Source organism: Scedosporium apiospermum, assembly GCF_000732125.1.
Source record: "Scedosporium apiospermum strain IHEM 14462 chromosome Unknown SEQ_SAPIO_0044, whole genome shotgun sequence".
Lineage (NCBI taxonomy): Eukaryota > Fungi > Ascomycota > Sordariomycetes > Microascales > Microascaceae > Scedosporium > Scedosporium apiospermum.
The window spans coordinates 736,127-755,412 of NW_015971745.1; the positions used below are offsets into that span (position 1 = coordinate 736,127).

General features: G+C 51.6%; 5 protein-coding genes and 1 pseudogene across 5 annotated transcripts; 2 read left to right on the plus strand and 4 right to left on the minus strand.

Annotated features, from left to right (window-relative positions):
* Positions 1-2,510: 2,510 nt before the first annotated feature.
* SAPIO_CDS1051 (Sphingosine-1-phosphate lyase) lies at positions 2,511-4,602 on the minus strand (the record flags this gene model as incomplete). The annotated part of the gene is made up of 3 exons (XM_016784090.1): positions 2,511-3,501; positions 3,581-4,186; positions 4,502-4,602. 3 exons carry the CDS (start codon positions 4,600-4,602, stop codon positions 2,511-2,513), a joined length of 1,698 nt encoding a protein of 565 aa, XP_016645975.1.
* Positions 4,603-6,531: 1,929 nt separating this feature from the next.
* Positions 6,532-7,649, minus strand: SAPIO_CDS1052 (putative Alpha-1,6-mannosyltransferase subunit; the record flags this gene model as incomplete). The annotated part of the gene is made up of 3 exons (XM_016784100.1): positions 6,532-6,750; positions 6,840-7,267; positions 7,355-7,649. 3 exons carry the CDS (start codon positions 7,647-7,649, stop codon positions 6,532-6,534), a joined length of 942 nt encoding a protein of 313 aa, XP_016645976.1.
* Positions 7,650-8,841: 1,192 nt separating this feature from the next.
* SAPIO_CDS1053 lies at positions 8,842-9,780 on the minus strand (annotated as a pseudogene; the record flags this gene model as incomplete).
* Positions 9,781-10,490: 710 nt separating this feature from the next.
* On the plus strand, positions 10,491-11,584 carry SAPIO_CDS1054 (uncharacterized protein; the record flags this gene model as incomplete). Its single annotated transcript, XM_016784115.1, has 5 exons — positions 10,491-10,528; positions 10,584-10,603; positions 10,687-10,737; positions 10,795-11,397; positions 11,466-11,584. The coding sequence occupies 5 exons, from the start codon at positions 10,491-10,493 to the stop codon at positions 11,582-11,584; spliced, it is 831 nt and encodes a 276-aa protein (XP_016645977.1).
* Positions 11,585-11,688: 104 nt separating this feature from the next.
* Positions 11,689-12,832, minus strand: SAPIO_CDS1055 (uncharacterized protein; the record flags this gene model as incomplete). Its single annotated transcript, XM_016784122.1, has 4 exons — positions 11,689-12,139; positions 12,209-12,386; positions 12,464-12,586; positions 12,667-12,832. 4 exons carry the CDS (start codon positions 12,830-12,832, stop codon positions 11,689-11,691), a joined length of 918 nt encoding a protein of 305 aa, XP_016645978.1.
* A 1,560-nt stretch (positions 12,833-14,392) lies between these two features.
* On the plus strand, positions 14,393-19,159 carry SAPIO_CDS1056 (Dicer-like protein 2; the record flags this gene model as incomplete). The annotated part of the gene is made up of 6 exons (XM_016784130.1): positions 14,393-14,665; positions 14,724-14,752; positions 14,815-14,863; positions 14,999-15,170; positions 15,237-17,723; positions 17,811-19,159. 6 exons carry the CDS (start codon positions 14,393-14,395, stop codon positions 19,157-19,159), a joined length of 4,359 nt encoding a protein of 1,452 aa, XP_016645979.1.
* Positions 19,160-19,286: the final 127 nt, after the last annotated feature.

Sequence of the window (19,286 nt, forward strand, 5' to 3'; positions counted from 1 at the left end):
GATCCCTTCTGCCCGTTCTGCCCGTTCCGCCCCTGGTTTTTGGACGCGCTGTGACAAGATTTCTCCGGGGTCCACGCACGTGGGACGGGGGAAGACTGCCGAGCCAGCCATATCGGGACCGGCGATTCTGAGGCCCGAATTCGTGAGGGGAAAGAGGATGATTTGATTTGTATTTTCCGGGAAGATGAAGAAGTCGTTGATGTAATTGTCAATGTCGCCAAGACCCAATCTCATTTAGCGATGGTGGGGGGAGATATGGAAAAAAGAAGGTTGGCGGAAGCAGAGCATTTTCCATGGAAAGGGAGGGATGGGAGTCCCGATGCAATGCGAAGCATCCAACTAGCCGCAAGTGCGTGGGCCTGTCGGAGCATCTGCCATCTCAACGAGTAGCTGAGCTCTCGGGTGTGAAGGGAGGATACACACTCAAGTCATATCCATCATATCATGAAGAGAATGCACCACTATGACAAAGTGCCTTGATGATACGCGTTCCAGGCCCAAACGATATCAAGGTTCTATCTTGTTTCCCGGCGGCCGATGACCTCCCAACGCCATGGCTTATGCAGCCAACCTTCCTCATGTCCGTCTCCCATCGCTCCACGCGGCAGCGCATTTAAAACGTCAAGTTGGCATCGAATAACAAGCGTTCATTCGGGAGCGCGCAAAGCGGAATCAGATCCCCGCCGCGCGGCTTCTCGCTTTCAACCTCTCGGAAGCTCGAGCCATAACAGATCGTCGTTGTGCGAACCCATGATTGGCGAGGTTCGAAGCTCGCAACCATCCCTTTTTTTTTTTTTTTTTTTTTTTTTTTTTTTTCACATCCCTCCTTCGGACTACGTGTTGGGGACCATTCATAGAGGCGGGCAAACGGTGAAAGGGAAAAAACAATTTGGAATTTTATATTCGGGGTTGATGGGGGACGCTGCGAGATGGAGGCCAGCCACTTGTCACTAGCAAAGTGCAGTTTTTGTGACGCATGAAGATGAAATTGGTTTCGGAGATGCCACGGAAACGAGAGCCACTCGTGTTCTCACTTCTTCCGTTTCCGAGCGGCCACAAGAAAAGAGTGATTTTCATCGTCTGGCATTGGTCGATTTCCTTCGCCGGGCACGACGGCGGAGAAGGCTAGCTCGATTATATCTCCCGTGATCGGTAGCCTGGTCTGGAGCACAAAGCGGAGGGGGAGACTTTAACAATTGCCCAAAGCCGTAGAATGCAGCCCTAATGCAAGATCGCACATGTGAGAGGAAGGACCGGGCTGGAGCACCGCAAGCCATTAGTCCACTTTTGCGATGCTGTTTTCTCGGGATGGCTGGCATCTCTCCGTGTGCCTGGTGTCAGTGTATCGTGAGTATGCAGCCATCATGGCCTTGTGAAGTCAAAGCCGGAGCCTGATGTTGAGACAAGAAGACACCGAGGAACAAACTCCCGTCACTCATCTCAAAAGCTGCCTAGAATGACGCGCAGCCTGACGAATGTGCCAATGAGCTACCTCCCTACATCACAAGACCGCTGCTCATCGCAAACACATGAAGGCCGATTCTCACAAAGTTCCACCTACACCAGCGATCCAATGTGAAAAGTGTATCCTCCCTCTCTCGCCCCGGAAATCTTTATCTCCCTCGGGGATCCAAAACATGTCAAGCTTCCCCCCGAGAAACCTGAGCCTGCTTCTGGCTCTTCATCTGCTGACACCGGCACCAAGTCGAATCCTCGAATCCCATCGAGGAAAAAGAGACTCGCACCGGGACTTCACTTCACCCTCTCACCCGGTTGAACCAGGAACACGAAGAACTTCCATTTCACTTCTTCATGAACAAACAAGACTGAAAACTTCCAAATCCACCGCAGCGGCCGCATGCGTCCTTCTACGCCCCCCCTCCCCCCCCCCTTTTTTTTTTTTTTTTTTTTTTTTTTTTTACCGTGGAACGTTGCCTAGTCGCGTGTTCCCCTCTGAGCCTCATACATTTCTTTTCCTTACTTTGTACTCATCTTCGAGTAGAAAAGATGTTTGCTAAAGAATCAGGCAACAAGATCCATCGTCGTTACGCCTGAGAAAGAAAGAAAGAAAAAAAGCAACACATAATCCTGGGGCTTGCTGTTTCTCAACTGAAGGGGGAGTTCGCCGGTTTGCGGGGAGTCTCCTCCCTTTCTGCATAAAAGGCACATGTGTGCTGTTGTAAATGACGTGGCGAAGAACAGGCGGACCAGCTCGAGTTTGGAAACTTGTGCCTCAGTTCACTTCCGCCTCATCGACTGAAACTCACGAGCGAAAGACCGCAACCCAACACAAAGAAGGGGTTTGCATCCGTAGAGGTTCAAATTGTATGATACTCGAATAACTATATCACTGAGAAAAAAAAAACAGGAGACCACTAGCATCATTGCGAGTAAGACTCATCCTCTGCCCCTGTGATAAAAATTGTTATTTCATACAAAAATAAATAAATAAAACAAAGAGGAATTGATACTTCCAGTTCTGACATTGACCTAATCCTGACCCTATTCCATCATGTTTTGTACAGCAAATCGAGGAAACCCGTCGCCAAATTCACGACGACACTCTTGTTTGGCAACGAGCCCGCAACTCCGTAAAGGGCCGCAGAATCGCCCACCGTCTTCTTCGCGCCCTTGCCCTGCGCGATCCTCGCCCTTTCCTTCTCCCTCTCGGCCTCGACGACGGCCTCAAGGTCCGACATGAGCTTCTCCCATACCTTGGTGATGGGCATCGTAACGGCAACGTGGATGGCCGGTGGGTCCTGGAGAGCATTGAGATGCCACCCCTTGGCCGTCATGCCGTCGTAGATGTCGTAAATGTCCAGGTTCTTCGAGGTGAAAGCCACGACAGAGACGAGGGGCCGGCCGAGGATCTCGAGCTCGCTGTCGAGGGAGGGCGTTTCGTGAATCTTCTGGGCAATGCTCTTGGCCGTACCGACAATCTTGACACACGCGTCGAGGTAGCCGTTCTGGCCCATCTTGACAAGACTAGCCCAGCAGCCCGCGATGAGGGCGCCGGGTCGCGATCCGGCTATACCCGGGGATGCGTAGACACCGCCCGGCCAGTCTGGTGAGACGTAGTACTGGTAGGATCGGTGCTCGGCCGAGCGGTACAGCGCCGTGGAGTTGCCCTTGGGCGCGAAGCCGTACTTGTGGGTGTCGCAGCTAATGCTTGACACGCCCTTGAGTCGGAAGTCAAAGGGCTGGGATTCGAAACCGGCCTTCTCTAGGTAAGGCATGACGAACGAACCGAGGCAGCAGTCGACGTGGAGCCAGATCTTGCGCTTAAGAGCAAGCCTCGAGAGAGCTGCAAAGTCGTCAATGATACCGTGGGGGTAGTTAGGTGCAGAACCGACAAGAAGGACAGTATTGGGATTGATGAGGCGTTGGACTGCCTTGATGTCAACCTGGTAGTCGGGGGCTGGACAGGCCACGCGGTGAACTTTGATCTTGAAATAATCACCTGCCTTTCGGAAGGCAACGTGTGCAGTCTCTGGGATGATCCTGTAGACACACATATTAGCGAGAGCCCCCTCGTGATTCGTAGGACGCAAACAAGTTCGTGCGGACTGCCTGCACTTACATCTCTGGCTCCGTAATACCCCTCTCGGCATAAGCCTTCTGCCTCGCAGCAAGACAGCAAACAAGAATGCTCTCAGTACCGCCAGCCGTAGTCGTTCCCGCAGCACCAGGAGGGGCGTTGAACAGCGAGAGCACCATGGCCACAATCTCCGCCTCCATCTTTCTTACGCCTGGGAAGACGTCGGGGTGAATCGGGTTGGCGACCGTAAATGTGCCGAACGCCTCCGTTTGCAACTTGGTGAGCTCCTCCTCTCCATGATACACGGCACCGGATACGTATCCCTCTTCCCACTTTGTGTGATCCAGGTTTGCCAGCGTCTCGAGCTCCTTCCTGACCTCCTCGTCGGTCAAGCCATCCTTCGGTAGGGCGAGGTATTTCGGTAGGTCGGCGGGTATCAATTTTGCTTCGGTCTTGGCCAGGGCCTCGGCTACTTGCTTTTCCACCTTTCCGCGGACGCCAGGGACTCGGAGGAGGTAGCCGTACAATATCCTACCGATATTGCGGTAAAGTTCAACGAGAGATCCGATTATTCCGCGGCCCCTGAGCTGCCAGAAGGCGCGTCGAGTCCATCGCAGGACGAAGAAGAAAAAGATGATGTTACGAAATCTAGGCAAGTGCAAGGTCGCGCGAAGAGCGCACTGGTGTCAGTCTTTCTGAATCAAAGCTGCGTGCCGGAGCATCCCACCCCTCCCCCCCACCTCCTTCCTTCTTCTGTCGCATCGAGTGCCGAAACTTGGAGCAAGCATCATGAACATGGCAGATAAGCAAGCAAACAGGCGCATCCAGAGACGAGGCGACCCTTTTTTTTTTTTCACAGCTCGACTGGTTGCGGGTGAGGAGGGTAGTGAGGGTGGCCCCCACAACATCCGGGGGCACGTCGACTGCGACAGTCGGGGACATGGAGCAAGTTGAAAAACTTACAAGTCAAGGTTCACGACAGCAGCCAAACTTGTCGGGCGCCTCCTCTTAACCTGGTTGAAGCTTTCCCTTAAGCTGGCCGGTATGCGCGAGGTTCCCGGCATTGTCGGCCTGGGGATCGTCGAGGAACGAATGATCGACCCTCTCTAAAAAGAAGTGATCCGACTACTTGTACTCTCCTTCGAGATACAATCGACTGGTGGAACCGCGTTCCCCAAGGGGCCAAAAGAAGGAGGAAAACAAGGCCGCAGGGCAAGAAATAAAGGGAAAAGGAAATGAATACGAAGTAATGTCCAATCCTTTGGATCAAGGTTCGGAATGAAGACAATAAGCGGGACCACCGCAAAGGTTGGAATGCACGAAAGGGAGTCGCGCAGTTAAGAGACCATTTTCTTTTTGAAGTTCGGGGGCCGCGGGAATGGTCCGTCTTCGTTAGAGAGATGTCAAAGTTGGGAAAAGCCACACTTCCCCAGTCGGGAAATTGGAGCGAGGGCAATTTCTGGAGTTAAGCAGCGTTCGCTTCGTTGGGATTGTTGGAGTGACAGCTTTGAGACCGAGGTAAACCGGGGTCCCCTCTCTAATTGTATAAGCTACCACTAATACTAAACTGCATCAACGTAACTTGCAGGTCTTGACAGGTAATAAGTTGGAATCTACAAAGTAGAACTCAGCATCTTGAGGCAGTCATGACGAGCAGATATGTACATACAAGTAGACATTACCGAGTGGCAGGAACTAGCAATAGTGGACTTTGTCCTTTATAGCAAGTATGATGGACGATCAATTGATGGACCGCGTGGGAAGATTAGAGATTCTCTGCATCACATGCATTTTAGTTTAGTTCCGGAGGCCAATGGGGAAGCTCCAAAGGTTACGACTGACCCCGCTATGCAGAGAGCAGCTTGCGAGCTAAGACTGGAAGGTAGGAGCAACTCGTATCGCTTGCAATGACCACGGAGTATTTCACTGTGATCAGTAGTATTCAGTACTTCGTAGATTTGCTCTTGCCAAGTTGACGACTTCATCACAACGGGCTGCCAACGTTCCTGCCTGCTTTTCTCAATCGGATCTGTTTGCCGAATCGAGCGGACTACTTGGGACAACTACGTAATACCGTGCGTGCTATTGATGCAAGTCCTTGCATTCGGGGGCGGCGTCTCGCGTCCAGGAAGGTGCAGCAAGAAAGATCAATGCAATTGGGATTTCCATCTTAGCGAGATTGACGCAGCATTGCATTATTATGTTAGTTTATATGCACGCACGCCAGGCTCCAGCATTCGAAAGGGTGACGCAGGTCTCAAATCCTCCGGGAACGGGGTGCCGGACATCGAATCTCGCCCCGTCTCCGGCTCCGAATTTGGCATCATGTCCGATCAGAGAGCTTTACCCATCCTGTGGGGAGTTTCCCACCACTCGTGTTGGGAAAACATAAGAGCGGGTTCTACAGCAATAGGCCACTACTGTATCATCACCCTCCCGGAAGGTACCAAGTCAACTAATCTAGAAACGAGAAGAGAAGAGCTGCCTACCGAAGCAGAGAGACCGATATCTAGGAAGAACTACAGTCTTGGCCATGGTCTGACACTATTGCTACAATTCACTTCGCCCCGCTCTGCAAACTAGTTTACGAAGCAGATGATGCCAAGTTACTGAGCATCAGGCAAATCGTGAAGGACCCCTGTGGTCTGGACTGGTCTTGTCTTGATCGTCTTCTCAGTTCTGATATTCCGCCGAAGAGCTGCATTTCGTCTCAACCCCCTCGCCCACCCTCACACACCCCCAAAAAGCACCGGGGCAATGCCAAACAATGAAAAATTCCAAATTGCATCCTGTATATCTAAAAACCCTTCCATGGTCATTACATATAATCCCAACAGTAGATAATGTTATACAAGTGGTTTTTTAATCCTCAGAACGCCTCGTTCACTCTTCGCCCAAACTTTCTCTGCTTCGTTAGAGTTCCCGCTTGCCTTGGCCATGCTCCGTCTGTGTCCTTCGTATCCTGGTTGCGGAACAAACACTTGTGTCTCTTATCACGCGCTAGCGAATGCATGCAGTCTCAGCTCATTATACCGGCCAGCCTCCTGTTGACAGCTCGTGTCCCCCGTCTTGGTGCACTCGGCAAACCGAACCACAAAGTCGCCGTCCGAATACTTTTGCCCGAGAGTCTCGCGACTGTACGAGTTGAGAAATTTCTGGGGGATCAGTGCGAGCTTCGAGAGAATAGTGGGGTGCCATTGCACGATGTGCTCCTATGTTTGCATCGTTTGTCAGTGTCTATCCTGGCCTTACTATACGGCTCGAGAAGTCCGGAGGCAGGCAAAGTAAGGAGCAGACTTACGAGAGCGTGGATCTCGGCCTTTTGGAAGTTGTAGCCCCTGTAGAGCGGATCGTACCAGGTATCGAGGAAGAACTCCGCCCATTCCGTGTTTCTTATTACCATACTATCGGGGGACATTCCCCCTGCATCCTGCGTGACCACAAGGTCAACATTGTCGGGTTTGAGCGCCTGGTACGTATGGATGATGCTATCCGGAAGAGCGACCGGCTGGTTGCGCATCATCAACTCGTTGAGCTTCCCGGGAGCCAGTATATCCTTATGCAGGGAGATCTTGGGATTCATGATGAAGGCATCTTGGTGGAGGAACCAGATGTACTGGCAGTCGGGAAACTTGTTCAGGGCGTGCCTCATAGCGACCACTTTGGTCCAGGACATAGCTGAGCCGTGAAGGTCGTAATCTCCGACATGTACGAAAAAGGTTTCGTAGCCTGTTTGCGAGTACGAATACCATCCACCGGTCAGTTATCCGCTCAGGCTTGGTGAAGAGCAACAAAGAGAGCCTCCCGAAAACTTACCGTGTAGTTTGGCATAGCTTATCCGGTTCTCCCTGACCGTCTCCATGTAAGGCAGCCCATGTGCGCTATCCAGAACCGTAACCATCACCACGGGCGGCGTCCCGCTGGGTACATGTCGCGATTTCGTCCTTTGCCTCGAGCCGCCGGAGAAGAGGTAGAGGAGGAAGAGCACGGCGACGCCGAAGAGCGCTATCGTCCGTAGTCTGCCCTTGCGAAGAAGAACCGGGAAGCGCGAGGAGCGGGGTTTGAAGGGCGGTGGATTCGACGCTTTTCGCGAAGGGTATGCGAAATGCATTTTGGGTGAGATGTGTGTGAAAATCGTCGTTATTGTTCGAAACGAATGGGTGTCGAAGGGAGAAGAGGTTCGTTTCGTCGATGATAAGGCATTCGATGGAGCGGAAACTAGACTCCTTGGAGTATCGCCAATCCTGTTGATGATCGGACGGAGGTCTAAATGAATGGTAGACTCAATAATCCTCGCCTACACCGCCGCTGCATCACCAAGCGTCCTCCAAAGTGGGAACGACAACGAGGTCAAAATTATCGAGATAGAGATGGAGATACGAAGTCCGTATTGAGATATCGATACAGGGGTAACGCGTAGAACAAGGCAATTAAATTGGTTATGGCACAACGGCGTTCTCTAACACTGAACAGCACGCTAAATTTGGCCTTCTTGCACCTTCTATTGGACCAGGCCGTTTTTCTCTTGGTGGCTTTCCTTGGGTCGGCGAGGTACCTTCGTACTATTTTGGATCATTATTGCCCCTGGGTAGTTGACTGCACGTGATCTAATATGCTGGTATACTCCAGTGAAGTGGTTGGTCATTGATCACCTCGCCGCAAGAGTCGTATAAAATGTCTCGGGGTTGTCGGACAGCAATCACCTAATACCCCAATGCAGGGGGAATTGCGAGGTTCTAGACACTAAATTCTGCGTGGATATTGTTTGTTTCCACTCTTCTCCCATTCCAGAGGAAATGTCATCGTACAAAGAAAGGGTAATCGCTCAGACTCCCAACAAAAAAAGGAAACAAACAACGGATAATCATACATCAACAAACATGTATCAAACTGGCCGGCTCAGCCCATTGTGTTTTCGTACACAGGGTATCCACAGGCTGAGAATGCGTTCCAAGAGAGTCCTCCCCCGCAAAGACGGGGTCATCTTCCGCAAACCAGATGTTGACCTGCCCAAGTTGAGCAAAATGCGATAGCCATGTCAAAACGACACGACCATCTATTGTCAAACTCGGGGCTTTCATCTCCGCACGCAGACTAGTTGACGAGGAACGGAGGCGAGATGTCCAAGGCAACTTAAGAGGGTGCGGGTTGTAGAGGAGATATAGAGAGGAGATAAAGGGGAGTGAGTTAGAGACGGCCAGTAATTCCAAGGCCACTGGCCGCCATTTAGTATTAGGCTTCTTCATCGTCTCTTGGGGGGTGGTTGTAAGCCAAGTGTTAAAAACCCCAGAGAGACCGACGGGCTACTCTTGATGTTCATGTCCTCCGTTCGCTGGCTCATCGTCATCATCGTCATCGTCCTTTCCCACATCAAGAACATTGTCACTCGCCGCTAGAAGAGTTCGCCTGCTCACGAATCGGACTCCTTTCCAAAGGGAGTATATGACTGTGATCGCGCCAATAAGGACCACAGCCCAACTGATATTCTCCACTCTTCCTCGACCGGTAGCTCCGGGCCTGCGGGTACCGGCGTTCAGGACACCACTAGTGCGGAGATTCCACCAATGCCAGGGAGACATGGACCAGAACACCTTCAAGAATCCCACGACGCCCAAGGAAAAGAAACCCTTGACGAAATGCTCGATCCATCCGCCCGGCTCATCCATATACTCAAAAGCGGGTTCATCTGAGCCAACACCTGATACTGTATCTGCGATTGTGGAAACAGGGTCGAGCCAGAGATCAAGAATGGGATCCGCTATAAATCCAAGGAGGAAAACAGCCAGAATGACTATGACGATGGTCAAGATAAACTGGCTTATTTCACTGCTCACCCAACGCGCCCATGACATGCGGCCTAGCCTATACTTGAAATGACAGGTAGGGCAGTGAAAGTAATTCCTCTTGTTCAGAGGATCCGCGTCTCGCCATGCCTGGAGACATCCCTGGTGAACATATTTCTGCGACCCTTTACAGGTGCATGGCGAGATTAGCCGCCCTAGTTCGGGGTCCTCGGACATGTACACCGGCTTTGGGTTGACCCGCAGCCCAAGGGTCGTTCCCAAGGTCTCTGGAAATGTTGGGTGGACAACTTCAAGGCATATCCGACACGTCCGGGGACGCCAGGTTCTTGGTCGCTGGTTCCCTTGGGATGGTGCATCTTGGGCGGGCTGAGGGGCCCTTCCGCGTGGTGGAGGATCGTCGGCGGCGACGGAGGGACCCTGGGGAAAGAAACCGGGCATGCTTCGGGGTTCCATCGTCTGAAGTCAGTAATCGAGACAAGTAAAGGTATGCTGTATAAGCTTGGTTCTCTGACGGCAACAGGTTAGCAAGATGTAGAAAAGTGCGAGGATTCTGAGCCGAAGATATAGACCTACACTCCTTCCCTCCTTTTGCTCTGTATGCCCTACCTGAACAATTAGGACATTCCTTGTGTAAAAGAAAATACAAAACATGAATACTACACTTTAGGCATTAGATGTTCACGCCATTCCAGTCCGAAGGCCTTTAAACTGGGAGGAAGCCGAAAACGTGGCCTCGTGCTAATCGGCGAAGCACACAAAGCTCACAGTGTCTAAACCAGTTTCGAGAAAATAATTGGCTGACAATCAAAATCCCCTGTCATTCCAGCTTGGGCTCGACTCACAATGCAGTTTTTGTTGTGATTTTGATTACTTAATCAAGCGCTGTAATATCACGTGGATGAATACGTACTGAGAGAGCTCAGCACTGACGCGCACCTCTGAGGTGCCTGAAGACGAGAGCTCAAGTCTGCGACATCTGTTGCTCATGGGAACCAGAGCTCCTCCAGCCTTGTTTGAATCTCCTCGACCTTGAACTCCACGACAATCGGAACTTCCTCGACCACCAGGCATCTGAGCCAGCCCCTGCTGTAACTCAACTTACCTTGCGATACAACGGACATTTAGTCGCAGACCGTTAATAAGAAACCATGGCATATAACTTCTCCCTTACCACCTTCTCCCCAAGGTAGGCAACCCATCCTCACCACGTTTGTCTTGAACAAGTTACTGACTAGTAGTAGTGGGAAACTGGTACAGATTGGTAGGTTAAAATACAACTATATTGCGTCTTGAAAAACGATGGCGATGCCTTCTCAAGCTCCGACGACTGACCTATCAATACAGAGTATGCCCTCAATGCCGTGAACCAGGGTGTCACCGCAGTAGGAATCAAGGGTATGAGCTCACCATCGCATCCGCTCTGAATTATTGGCATGTGCTAACATCAAGAAGCTACCAATGGCATTGTCCTCGCGACCGAGAAGAAGTCCTCGTCCCCGCTTGCCGACCCGAGCTCCCTCTCCAAGATCAGCCTCGTAACGCCCAACATCGGTATGGTGTACGCCGGTATGGGACCCGACTACAGAGTCCTGGTAGATCGCGCCCGCAAGGTCTCGCATTCTTCGTACAAGCGCATCTACAACGAATACCCCCCGACCAGAATATTAGTGCAGGATGTGGCGAGGGTCATGCAGGAAGCTACGCAGTCCGGTGGTGTACGGCCGTACGGTGTCAGTCTCCTCGTTGCCGGCTGGGATGAGGGCATTCTTCCTGATGAGGAGATTGAGGAGAGGAGCACCGAACTCGGCGACAAGAAGTTGTCGGGCAAGACTGGTGGTATCCTTAAGGGCGGCCCTATGCTTTACCAGGTAGACCCCTCGGGAAGTTATTTCCCCTGGAAGGCGACCGCTATCGGCAAGGCGGCCCCTCAGGCGAAGACTTTCTTGGAGAAGAGGTACTCGGAGGACCTCGAGCTGGAGGATGCCATCCATATTGCGCTTCTCACCCTGAAGGAGCACATTGAGGGTGAGATGAGCGGAGAGACGATTGAGATTGGTGAGTTAAGCCCCTTGGGGTGGGATGCATTGTGACTTGGCAAATGCATGCTAACCAAGTTTTTTCAGGCATTGTTGGTCCTCCGGCGGACCATCTGCTCGGAATTGAGGGTGTTGAGGGTGCAAAGGGACCTCGCTTCAGGAAGCTGACCCCTCAGGAGATCGACGATTACCTTACCAACCTATAATTGGCCTGAATGTTGCTTATGGATCTTGTTCGTCCCCAATGGACTACTGTATCATAGACAAACGTAAAGGGATGTTGTCTGTAATCCCGTGATGAATTGCCTACTTACTTTCCACCAGCCCTGCGGGTAATGATAAATGAGGCCTTACTACCGGCCGCTACCCGTTCGATGTCCCAGTTAGTATTCCATGGAACGTTTTCGACTCTCTTCCAATCTTCGACCCTAGTGGGACCATCTTGCCCGAGTCCGAGCTGGCCGCTCTTGTTGGAGCCCCGGACCAGAACATGGCCATCTACTGTGAGCACTATGATGTGACGCTCGCCTAATGCGACATCTTTCACATCGCCATCAGCGACGTCTACAGGAATTGGCATATTAGAGAGGCCTTCAAACAGGGGCTGCTGAGATGGCCGTCCGCCCCAGCAGTAGAGGTCTCCACCTTCTGTGAGAGCTGCAAGGGTGTATCCTCCAGCTGCAATCCTCACAATCGGACCTGTCGGTAGGTCATCAAGCCACTGAATCCTATTCCAAGAGCCAGGGGTCCGTTCTTCATCTCTATGAGATATTAGGCTCCTATCTAAAGGGATGAGGTCATCTCGTTGGTGTGTGGGGGATGGGGCTTACGGGTTGACGGCAAGGCAGTTTGGGAATCGCTCATCGCCTTTTACCCAAACGGAGCCGTCGTCTAGTAGGGCGACGAAGCCAGTGTCGTAAGCAGCCAGTTGCTGCACATTTTGGCTGCGTAAGGGAGACTGGAGTTCGGAGCCTTGCGAGCCACTAGCGATATCCGAACACTTGACCTCTGAGCAAAGGGCGTACTTGTCATGAGCCCCTCACATTCTTTACAAACAGGCTCTAGAATCTACCGGTGGCACATACCGTAGTTTAGAAGGGTCTCGCCGGTGGCGGTCGTCACGGAATGATAGGCTTGGCGTAGACTAACCTCGCTGGCATCTCCCTCAAGAAAACCAGCTGCCACTATCTTACCACCCTGCGTCTCGACTATACTCTCCAATTAGAGACCCGGTTCAAAAAGCCCTATGACGTCCTTGGCCAAACAGCCCTTGCCTCGGGAAGCATACCCAGGGTAAAAGACAAGCCGGAGACAGGGATTCCAATATCCCCCGCGGCCAATACTCGAGTGAAGGAACTAATGTCGTCCGGCTCGGAGTCCGCAGTAACTTCGCCAGGCCGGGCCTCGAAATGCAACTGGTTCCATGCATTGAAACCAGCGGCATGTAACTCCATCCTGACAGCGGGAGAACACGCCTAGACCCCCCTTCTCGGCGAGGGATCGGAGGGTGCTTCCTTTGACAGGCCGTCGAACCACGCAGCGGGTTCGTATATAGGCCGGAAACCGCAGCGGCTACACGTGTATGCAGACCCGAAGACTCGGTTGGGACTAACAAAAGAACCTTCGTTTCAGAGGTCGAAGACAATTGGGTGTTAATCCTGTTGCCTATTCTGTTTATGTATCATCAGTCCAGATTGAGGAGGGGCATGGGACATGACCTGAGAGTCAATCACCAATCTGCAAACAAACAAACTGGCGCACGGGAGTGGTGGGATGGTTGTCTCGTCCAAAGAAGGCCACAAAGGAATGGAAGGATAAACTATTGATTTATTCTTGACCTGCAGTCAAAAGATCCCGGGGCGTGGTATAAATGTAGGTGTATTTAATTGTTGGGTAATTGGATGCAATCTGTGTACATGGAAAACTTCAAAATTGGAGTGAATCGGAACTTTTTTTCTTTCTCGCTGGCTCCTTCCTGAGATCAGAAACCTAATTTTATCACAAGTGAACTGTGCTGGTGTCACACAGGGAGGCAGGCATGACCCCTAAGGAACTTTTTTTCTTTTTATCTTGAGGTGTCAACCCAAACCTCGAGGCATCAAATCCATTGCGTATTCTGGATCTTGAAAATGAACCTGTCGAAGGAATCCTCGAGTGCCAGTGTCAGCATCCGATTGGTTGCTCTATAGTCTCGAGGAGCTTGGAGCCTCAAGCTAGAGGGGCACGAGTATCTGCTTGTATGCCAAGAAGCTGGACTCCCTTCTTCGAGCTTGGTCCGTCATCACCGCTAGTTTTTGTTTCTGATTTCTTTGTGATTCACCTTACATGTTGTTCTGTGCTCTTCTTCATAGCTGCATTCCTTGACCTGATCCGTTTGGCCGGTGCGGAAGTACCCCTCGAGATGGGCAGCTCTCACCCAGAGCCTGCCCTGCCAGGCCTCCTGGGCCTCTTTTTGGTGGCGCCTCGCGGTTTGTGGTTTGGTCTCAACAAGGCCTGCATGGGCGACTGACCAATACCGAAAGAATATCTCGCTGATTTCTACTTCGTATGCGAATCACAGTCCCGCAAGCTGGCAAGTTTATAGTTTAATGGATTTGGCTTGCTTGCAGGGTCCTTGTTCCGCCCCGCTCTTCATGTGTGGTCGGCCTCCTGCATCTCGAGCCCGATATATATTCAATATTCCTAGCCAGCTCCTCCGGAACTTTTGAATCGAGTCTGCCTGGTCGACGACGTGTGACTTGCATAGAAAATACTCGAAGGGCAAGCGCCTACCCTAGCAAAATTCTCAATACGCCAACACACCAGCAAGGTCCCGAGTCGATTCCCATAGTTCCATGCCCACTCGATCTAGGCCCACCCGCTCCATGGGAATGCGACAATAAGCCGACCTGCATTGCCACTCTTAGGCTCCGCTACGTTCCGAGTTTGAGTCACTTCCGGGGCCTTTCTCGGCCGGCCCTTCATTTTTATTTTTATTTTTTTAATTAGTCCACCCCTTACCTCAAAAACCGCAAATGGCGGATTACACAGACTCGTCCTCCTCCAGCGGCGCTAGCGAGCTCAGTGACAATGATACTTCCCCCCGTCTCTCAGCTTTCCAGGCTGACATCTCTCTGGAGGAAGGAGAAATCATCGTCGAGGCTGCCGAGAAGGAGATCGAAGCCAATGAGCTTCTCCCTGAATTTGGAAAGAAAGAGGATTCCCCGTCGAAGGTCGTCGTCATGGCGCCGAGAGCGTACCAGCTCGAGATGTTCGCCGAGAGTATGCGGCGAAACATTATTGTAGTGGTATGTTGAGGCTAAAGACCCTTACTTGAACTTCTTCTGACACCGTGGGCGGCGATAGATGGACACCGGAAGCGGAAAGACTCAAGTGTGAGTATCCTGAAGTAATCCACCTGGGGGCAGCCAGATCCAGACTAATGTGATATGTGCAGTGCAATCCTGAGAATGAAGAAGGCACTCGAAGATATGCCAGAACACAAGGTCAGCAACCTGTTAATTAATTCTTTGGCCTGCTTAGAATTGACCGAAAAACAGAGGATCTGGTTCCTTGCACCAACCGTTGCACTTTGTCAACAACAACTTGAAGTCTTTCAGACCCAAATATCTTCTGTGCAGGTTAAGCTGTTAACAGGAGAGGAAAATATCAAGACATGGTCAACTGAGGCTATTTGGAATGGTTTTCTTATGAATGTGAAGATCGTCGTCGCCACTTACCAGGTTCTTCTTGAGGCCTTAACCCACGCATTTGTCAGGATGGAGTCTGTGGCTCTCATTGTCTTTGACGAAGGTGAGAGAACACAGAAATTTGCTGTGCGATGAATATCCAGAAACGAACAATGCTGACTTGAGTTAGCCCATAATTGCGTCAAAGATCATCCCGGAGCGAAAGTCATGGACAGATATCACCTCTACAAGAAATATAAGCTGCCGGTCCCACACATTCTAGGACTCACTGCGAGCCCGAGCATGACCTCGAAGCCAAAAGACCTCTTGACCCTAGAGAGTACGCTGGATGCTATATGCAAGGGCCCAACTCTCCACCGAGATGAACTTCTCGCCCGGGTTAAGCGGCCTCAGCTCAAGCCTGTTCTGTACACGCCGTGCAGCCTATTAAATGTTGACAACAACATCCCTCCACTCCTAAGACGTCTCGAGGAAGTGTACCAGGGGATGGATATCAACGACGACCCCTACGTCGTGCGTCTCAAAACCGAAAAAGGCCCGAGGAGTAAACAAAATCTAGAGAAGGCGCGCTCCAAAGGGGATACTTTTGTCCAGAACCAACTCCGTCTTCTCATAAGAACCACGAAGATGCTACTGAAGGAGATAGGTCCATGGGCGGTTGAATATTTCGTTACTGAAACGATCAGGCGCTTTCTCTCCATCTTGGATGGCAAGATTATTTTTGAGGATTGGGTAATCCGGGAGAGAGACTACTTGGCAGAGAAGTTAAGGAGTGTCGTTGCTGACTACCAGTCGACGAGGGAGGAGCAGCTGCTTTCACCGGCCGGCCTCACCGAAAAGACTCTGGCACTTCTGCAAGAACTCAATTCTAGGAAAGGCGATACCGTCGGCATTCTCTTCGCAGAGGAACGTATCAAAACTCCCCTCCTCGCACACCTCATCTCCATCCACCCTTTGACAAGGAACAAGTATAAAGCTGGAACCATGGTAGGCGTGTCTTCCTTTGCGGGGCGGAAGCGGGATGTTCTTGATTTGTGGCATCAGGGGAAGAAGCCAGCCGCCGACTTGGAACGATTTCGCACGGGCAAGATTGACCTCTTGGTTGCGACGAGCGTCCTGGAGGAGGGTATTGATGTTCCAGCTTGCAACATGGTCCTCTGCTTTGACAGTCCAAGGAATCTCAAATCTTTTGTCCAAAGACGTGGTCGAGCCCGGAAGAAAGATTCGGATTTGATTCTTCTTGTCGACTCGACGTCCAACCTTCCCCGGGATTGGGAGTCACTTGAAACCGAATTGAGGAAACAATACGAGGCCGAGGACCGGGAACACGCTAGGTGGGCTGAGCTGGAGGAGTCCGAACCATACGGCGCCGACGAGTTTCTTATCACCAGTGACAAGCGTGCGTTTATTAATCTTGACAACGCTAAGCAACACCTGGACCACTTCTGTCGCGTCCTCTCACCTGGAGAGTTTATTGACTCACGCCCAGATTACATCTTCCACGAGGTCTCCGAGGGGGGTATATCTCGGTTCTCGGCAGAGGTTGTGTTGCCGACTTATGTCCCTATCCATGTACGAACAGCCGAGAGCGCGAGAGAGTGGCTATCTCAGAAAAATGCGACGAAGGACGCTGCCTTCCAAGCGTACAGCGGACTGTTCAAGGCAGGTCTGCTCAATGATAACCTTCTACCTCTCCGCGAAGGCCAGGAAGAAAAGATCGAGGCTAGAGAGGCGAAGATTGAGGTCAGTGACTTGATATCTCCTTGGGGTCAGGTTGCAAGGGCATGGGACGATGGAACACTTTCGACCCACCTCGTTGCTCTACGGGATGACCAAGGAAAGATCTTGGCGGAGTATGACATGACGGTTCCTGAAGAGGTTCTTCCGCCACCATGCATAAAACTATATTTCGAGCACAGCAATGGCCCATGGGCAGTAGAGATCGGCCGGCCCATGCCACGGGAGAAGGGGGCTCTTGATGGAGTTCAGCCGCCCGACCATACGGTAGCTCTACTGAGCGTACCGTTTCGGCATCGATTTAAATGGAATCCAGAGTACAAGCAGCACATTATTGGCTTCCATGCCAAGGGTGACCACCTTTCTCTAACCCAGATCGCGAGCCGAGAATTCGACAGCACGAATTCGGATATCAGACAGGGTCACTACCTCATCAGGGATCCATTCGACCACCCTTTTCTATTTGGCGACCTCTTGCCAGGCAAGCCGCCTATCGAGTCAGTCCGTCGTCCGTTTAGAGATTTCGAGGAAGCACCGACGGATGTTTCGTATTTAAGCCTGAAGAAGTGGCCGCGTCGATTGGACCTCCTTCATCCCCTGCATCCATCGTCTAGACAGGAGAGTTTGAAGCCATACGAACGGGTCCTCCCTATGACTTGGGCCAAGGTCGACGAGGTCGATGTCCGCCATGCGAAGTTTGGTCAGACAATACCTTGCATTATGCACGAACTAGAGGTGCAGCTTCTTGCCACCGTGCTGTCGAACACAGTGTTGAAGAAAATAGATTTCTCAAAAACCGATCTGATTCGCGCCGCCATCAGCACGCCGTCGGCAAACGAGCCTTACAATTACGAGAGGCTAGAGTTCTTCGGTGATTCGATCCTCAAGTGGTGCGCGACGTTCAATGTCGCGGCGCTCAGTAAGAATGATCCTTTACTTCGTTGCCCCCTTCCCTAGCCCAGTCCGCGTCCTCGGGAGGTTCATTGCCTAACCAATTTTGTCGCAGAGCCTGACCACCCCGAAAGCTACCTGAGCCTCCACAGGGATGTTCGTGTATCGAACTCCCGCCTCTATAGAGCTTGCCTCAGCCTTGAACTTGACAAATTTATACTGAACAAGTCTTTTACTGGAAAGAAATGGCGCCCAATCTGGGTGGAAGAGCTGCTGACGAAGGGCGAGGATCCGAACACCAGCAAGAGAATAATGGCAACGAAGACATTAGCGGACGTAATTGAGGCCCTACTAGCCGCTGCCTATGTTGACGGCGGCATGCCGAAGGCACTTGTCTGTCTACGCACGCTTCTTCATGACCTTCCATGGCTTGATGTTGAGGAGTGCCACAGTATCCTGCACGACCATGCGAAGGCGGATGTGCCTCTTCCAGCAACATTGCAACCTGTGGAACAGTTGATCGGCTACTCGTTCAAGAAGAAGTCGCTACTAATCGAGGCGTTGACCCACGCCTCGTACATAGGTCCAACCGCAACATCTCTGGAGCGGTTGGAGTTTATAGGCGACTCCGTTCTGGATCATATTGTCGTCTCGAGGCTATTCAACGTCGACCCGCCTCTGCCGCACTGGAAGATGCACCGGCTGAAGACGGCCATGGTGAATGGCGATTTCCAAGCCTTCCTCGTCATGGAGCGTTGCATCTGGCAAGAGACGGCCAATGTCACCGAGAATGAGGAGCCGGAGAAAGCTTCACCCAGACCGTCGCGGTGGAGTTTGGAAAGGAGTGAATTTAAACAGCCATTGTGGGCGTTCATGAGGCACTCGTCTTCCGGTGTAGCCATTGAGCAGGAGGTAGCAATGAGGAAGCACGCAGCTCTACGTGAGCAGATTATCCAGGAGCTTAACTCGGGACGGAACTACCCTTGGGGCCTTCTCTCACGCTTACAGGCGCGCAAGTTCTACTCGGACCTTTTCGAGAGCTTACTCGGTGCGGTATGGGTTGATTCGGGCTCGATGGAGGCGTGCGAGGCATTCTTGACCAAGTTTGGCCTCTTGGGCTATCTGGATCATATCCTCGAGGCTGATGTTCATGTCACGCATCCTAAAGAGGAGATTGGTTCGCTGGCTGGCAACAATACTGTGGACTATGATATTGAGATGAAGGAGAGCCAGGATGGGACGAAGCGGTTCTCGTGCAAGGTGGTTGTTGGGGGTCTTGTGATAGCTGAGGTGGATGATGGAGTCGATCGTGAGGAAGTTAGGAAGAGGGCCGCTGAGAAAGCTGTACGGCTGATGAAGGAGGAACGAGACGAACAAGATGAGAAAGATATGGAACGAAATGGAATGGCAATGGCAATGGATATAGACCAAGTACAGGCGGCGCCAGGTGTAAGGTCTATATGATCTGAGGAGCCGGTATGGACAGTTTTTATGAGTTATGATTGATGAGATGGAAATGTCAAATGGCATTGAGCATTTCGGATGGATACATGTTTAGAAATGAACCTTGTTGAGTATTGAATGATTGAAT